Source organism: Cyprinodon variegatus, unplaced genomic scaffold (genome assembly GCF_000732505.1).
Source record: "Cyprinodon variegatus isolate N-32 unplaced genomic scaffold, C_variegatus-1.0 Scaffold1316, whole genome shotgun sequence".
NCBI classification, from domain to species: domain Eukaryota; kingdom Metazoa; phylum Chordata; class Actinopteri; order Cyprinodontiformes; family Cyprinodontidae; genus Cyprinodon; species Cyprinodon variegatus.
In genome coordinates, this window is record NW_015151769.1 from 69,714 (window position 1) to 75,197 (window position 5,484).

The 5,484-nt window shown below is 40.6% G+C and overlaps 1 protein-coding gene across 1 annotated transcript in view; it reads left to right on the top strand.

Annotated features, from left to right (window-relative positions):
• Positions 1 to 2,408: 2,408 nt before the first annotated feature.
• The window catches only part of dbr1 (debranching RNA lariats 1), a 10,255-nt gene continuing 7,179 nt past the window's right edge, over positions 2,409 to 5,484 (top strand). The window contains exons 1-3 of the mRNA XM_015402198.1: positions 2,409 to 2,548; positions 4,051 to 4,265; positions 4,344 to 4,468. Coding sequence (XP_015257684.1) covers positions 4,069 to 4,265; positions 4,344 to 4,468 — 322 coding nt within the window. The 5' untranslated portion in view covers positions 2,409 to 2,548; positions 4,051 to 4,068. The remainder of the gene's footprint in view (positions 2,549 to 4,050; positions 4,266 to 4,343; positions 4,469 to 5,484) is intronic.

Sequence of the window (5,484 nt, forward strand, 5' to 3'; positions counted from 1 at the left end):
GAGGACAGGAAATATAGATTTAAGAAGTAGATTGCATCTCAAAACTCCACTACTGCTGCTAGTTTGGTTGCAAGAATAGAAAACCGTTCATAGATCCAACAGGTAGCGCTCTGATGCAGGGATGGGAACTTTCTGCCATTTTTTTCCCCAAATCCTAAAAATATAAATACCACCAAGGAGCGCTGCATGGTGACGCAGGATGTGGGATTTCAGGGTTAGAAAGCTGTAAACAAGTTCCTGCTTGGTTCCTCAACTCCTCCCAACAGAAACACATCCACCATGAAAAGATTCTTTTATTATGTTTCTATAATTCCCTCAATGCAACAAAACCTAAACCGCGCGGTGAAGTGGCACACAGTTAGAGTGTTCACTCCTCCTCCACCTCATGATGTGACATTTGCTCAAGGATAAACATTTAATCATTAATGCTTATTATATATTTAATAAGCCCACATAGGCCTTTTCTATAGTGGGATAATAGACCTAGAGCCCGTGTTGCCATACCAAGCAGATAAAAGAATTTTTAACTTTTGCGGCTCCAGACAGATTTGTTTTTTTGGTCCAATATGGCTCTATGAGCAGTTTGGGATGCAGACCCCTGGTATAGGGAGACGGAGACCAACCAGACCTCCCTCATCCTTGTTTTTTTAAAGGTTACTTTATACTTTTATACTTTTAGTTTTTGGAGCACATACTTTTTCACTTTTACTTGAGTAAAGAGGACAAGTTGATACTTCATCTTTTACCAAAGTGTTTTTAAACTGCAGCATCTATACTTCTACTTAAGTAACAAATGTGTGTACTGTAGACATCACTGATAGCAACACAAAAGTGAGCATCATATTGACCTTTTCAAACAAAAATCTGAAAACGTTATTCCTATTATTCCAATCAGGTTTTAAAGACCATTTAATGCGGCTGCATGTGACACCAGAAAACCTTGTTTATCCCACTGACTGATTTGAGCAGAACTTTCCACATGACCCCAGAGAAGCAAAGGTCCACCAGCTGACAGCAGTGATACTGTTGGTGGCTGGTGCCAGCACACATGACATGACTGCACCTGCAACATCACGGCTCTAAACACGCCTGCTTCTTGCTTTCTAACCTACATGGATCCCCTACTGTTGCAATATTTATATGACATAAAAATGTTTATAAACACGCAAACAATTTTACACATTCATTCAGTGCATTTAAAATTTAAATCTTAAATTAGCTTATTTAAATGCTTTATGACTTACTAAATTATATCAAGCACTCGTTATTTTTTGTTGCAATATGCAGAAATGCCATTTTTGCTTAATTTCTCATTTTCAGTGAGCAAAGATATTTTAGCTGTGTTAGCTTATTTAAATGTTGCTAACAGCCGTTAGCTTCAGAAGACAAAGTGAAGAGCTGTAAAACTACGCAGACATTGTAGTGATTTAAAACAAACGTTAGCAGGTAGTTGGGCTAACAGCTGACCCAGCGGCTGTTTGTGTCCAAGCTTTACTCGCCCTGTAAACATGTTGGAAGAGTTTAAGCACTTTCCCTTTGCAGCTAGCTGCTAACTTCCAAATGACACTGACATGACAGCTCTGGTGGACGCTTCATTTGATTTTCAGTGCGTTCCGCTGGGGCGGGCATGCGCGAGACAAATGGCTGAAAAGAGAGTCCTTCAGATGTTTTCCACCCGCCAAAACAAGGAGGGGATGAAAAACGTTCCCACTAAGAGCTATGCAAAGCGCACAGCTACATGCTGCTGAGCCCCCTTAGCATGCGAGCTAATAGTGGAGTTGTGCCCTTCCTCGCTTTTTATGACACATTCCCCTGGAATAAATGGATTCAACCCTGGGGGAAGAGTAGGGAACCCGGCTGAAATTAAGAGAGCGACACTCACAGATAGAACACTGATGCGGAGAGGGGCCTCCAACAAGCACGCCATCTCTCTTCCTCCAAGCGGGCGCCCCAATCGGCGCAGCACTTCGCGGACACTCCGCCCCCCAGAGCAACTGCGAGCGGCTTTAAAAAGTAACTGAGGCTCGGTCCTGAAGTTCTGCTTTCCTAATAACACATAGAAATCCTCCGTGGGTTCGGCTGTGAAATAATCTGCTGGATAGAGATCATAACACAGCCTGGTTGTGTTAGCGAGCTGTCTGACAGAACACTGAACCAATTAGGTAAATGTTGTTTATAAGTGTGACGCCGGTGTCCTACTTTTCAACCAGATTCGATACTCCTCAATTATCAGCCTCAAATAAAATAAAATAAAATAATTCATCATCAAAAATTCACCTTTTTATTATTGACATAAAAAACAAAAATGGTAAACAACAATGAAAAATAAAACTAAACATTCAATGATGGAATCTGCTGGTGGGTAAAAAAGGTGCTCCGGTGTTTGCAGTATTTGCGCATGCGCCTTGTGCGGTAATAGCAAGGTGGGAAAATTCGGTCTGTCGGATTCAGCTGGAATTGGACCAAAATAATGCATTTTAGAAGATATTAGTAACTCTATTGTCTCTTTCTGGGGACAGAGAAAATCTTCAAACACAACTTGATTCACGTGAGTGTTTAATTTACCGAAACTCTGCTTTTGTTGTCTCGTGTTAAAGGGTACAAATGTTAGCTGAAGCGTGTTGTTTGCTAAATCCGGGCTACGATCATGGAAATGTTTAAATCAATTGTTTCTGAACTTATTCCTTAAGAAATACAAGCAGTCATTCTGTTTGGTACATAATAAAATAGTTTTCATATTAATTCGGTTTAAAATTAGCCGCTTTAGAAACAAGGTATATTTTGTTTGGTTTTCAAACATCAGAAAATGAACGAAAATTATTCATGATAGAGACTCAGGCAGGGGGAAGATTCACCATTAGGCAATACTAGGCAGCTGCCTAGGGCCCCAAGTTCCTGAGGGCCCCATAAAATTCTGTCTCCATGTATGGTTAATACAACTATTCCTTATTTCCGCACATTATGTTGTTGAAAATCCTTTGGCTAAAATGCCATCAGAATGCTTATAATATTAAGTGTGTCTCAGCCCCCCCCTTCAGTGTCCACCATATTGGATCAGTCCATTTGCTGCACATGTTCAGAAAGGTCCAAACAGACAGCAGCAAACCATTTGAAAACAAACCATGCAAAGAGCAGTGTTGCCAACTTAGCGCTTTAGTCGCTATATTTAGCCACTTTTCAGACCCCTCTAGCACTTTGATTTCTAAAAAGCTCCTAGCGCCAAATCTAGACTTTTTTCTGCTACTGGAGACTTTGGAGACAACATCTAAAAGCAGCGAACTCTGCTCTCCAGAGCGAGTAGATTGGTAACCCCGCCTCCTGCTCTCCTCTATCTTGTCTGCTGTCATGATTCATGCAGCTATTATTTCATCCAAATGAAAAATGGAGAACAGATAAGCAGATCATGGCTTGTCTACAGTGAAAAGAAGGACTGGGTTATTTACTTTGGCCTTTTTGGAAACACAGGAAGGAGCAATCAGCTAAGTGAGCTTAGTGCTTGGAAAAAATCTTTCATTCCTTTAGAGACAGCATGAAAAGTCAGCTGAGTACAAAACATAGAGAGGAAAACAAGAAGAAAAGGGACAAGAAGAGAGGGACACAACCTAGAACAGATAATGGATGTCTATTCTATTAACATTTCTCTATCTGGAAAATGGGGCTGTCTTCTCTATTTAAAGGGCCCCATATTTCCTAAATCCGCCCCTGGACTCGGGCAATGATGGTAAATTTTATACTCACAGGAGGATTGAATAGAATAGAAAATCCGTTTATTGTCCCACAACGGGGAAATTCTGGTAGCAGAGAAAAGGCTTCTTCTCCTCAGTCTGTCCTGGATGTTATCCTTAGATTGAAGCGACGCCTTTTCTGAACTACTTCTCAGAGAACCGCTGTCAGAAAGGCTTCCTGCTGCCCATTAGAAAATGGTGTTTATTATTAAGTAGCTTCTTTAAGATAATAAAACACCAAATGAATAACATTCATTTTAACCAGATCATTGAACCTTGAGGATTTTCATCGCCGACTCACAGCGTGAATCTGATCTTTCTGTAGTAATCTGTAGTGCCCGGCATGAAGATCGCAGTCGAAGGCTGTTGTCATGGGGAGCTGGACAAGATCTACGAGACGATCGAGTACCTGGAGAAGAAGGAAGCGGTCAAAGTGGATCTGCTGCTCTGCTGCGGAGACTTCCAGGCGGTGCGAAATGAGGGAGACCTGAAGTGCATGGCGGTACCTACCAAGTACAGGACGATGCAAACCTTTTACAAGTCAGTGTTTTGGTTTTGCGACGAAGGGGATAAAATGTTTGAAGCAGACGTTGCTGAAAGTTGATGTAACCTTTTCAGATATTACTCTGGGGAGAAGAAGGCTCCAGTGCTTACCATTTTTATTGGAGGGAACCACGAGGCTTCCAACCACCTGCAGGAGCTGCCCTACGGAGGCTGGGTTGCACCCAACATATATTACCTGGGTAAGGAGCAGGTGAGGGTTAGGCTCCTGTCACACCTTGCTGATTTATCCAGCATTTGCCCAACGTCCCAGAGTCTCCTAAAACGCTGGCATACGCTGAACTTTAAATGTATTTTTTTCAATGTTGGGCGCATACATAGAGTATTCATAACGAGTCTAGAACTTCTTTCCCACGACAGCCTCACTTATGCGTAACGCACGGCAGCGTAACGCCCATGAAGCATTATGAAGCATCAGCTGAAGCTGCTCCCCTCAGGAGCAACGATGCGCCCGGTTTGCAGAAAAAGATTTCTTTGATCCTGGTATTAACCTCACTGCTGTTAACCGCCTGCCAAAAAATAAATAAATTAAGAGAAAAAGAAAGAAAGAAGGTTTGCAGTGGCAGCAGATTCATCGTCATGTCTGCTAGGAAGTTTGTTGGTCGTTGGTGTTACGACCCGATCCGTCCTGCGCAAACAGATATTCATCCAGGTGTCCATAAATAATGTAATTATAGCACTAAAATTACTTATTTCTCTCCTTAACTCACTAAAAAATAATAATACACACCTTTAAAATCCGATTAAACCGTATTTATCTGCATTTTAGTTGTTTCCTTCTTTAGATTATGCACTATATACCATAATGTTAACACGAAAGGAAAGAATAAAACTCAAAAAGACTAGATTTATGTTTAAATCTAAAACCGAAAAAGTTAGCTCCTGGAAGTAGCATAGGATCCCATTTCTGGTGCAGATCGGGTAGAGAGTGATAAAACAGAAACGATTTAAAGGCATTTATTTTCCCAGGAAATACATTAACCTTTAACACATTATACAGGTTTTCAGCGGGTCCTTAAAAAGTCTTAAAAGGCATTGAATTCTTCAAAATAAAACTAAGGCCTTAATTGGTATTAAAATGTCTTAAATCAGTCTTTCATAGGTCTTAATTTTTAAAACATCATAAATAGGATTATTTTTAATACGATATATATTTGTAATCTAAATAAAACGTTAAAATTGACCTTTTTTTATTTAA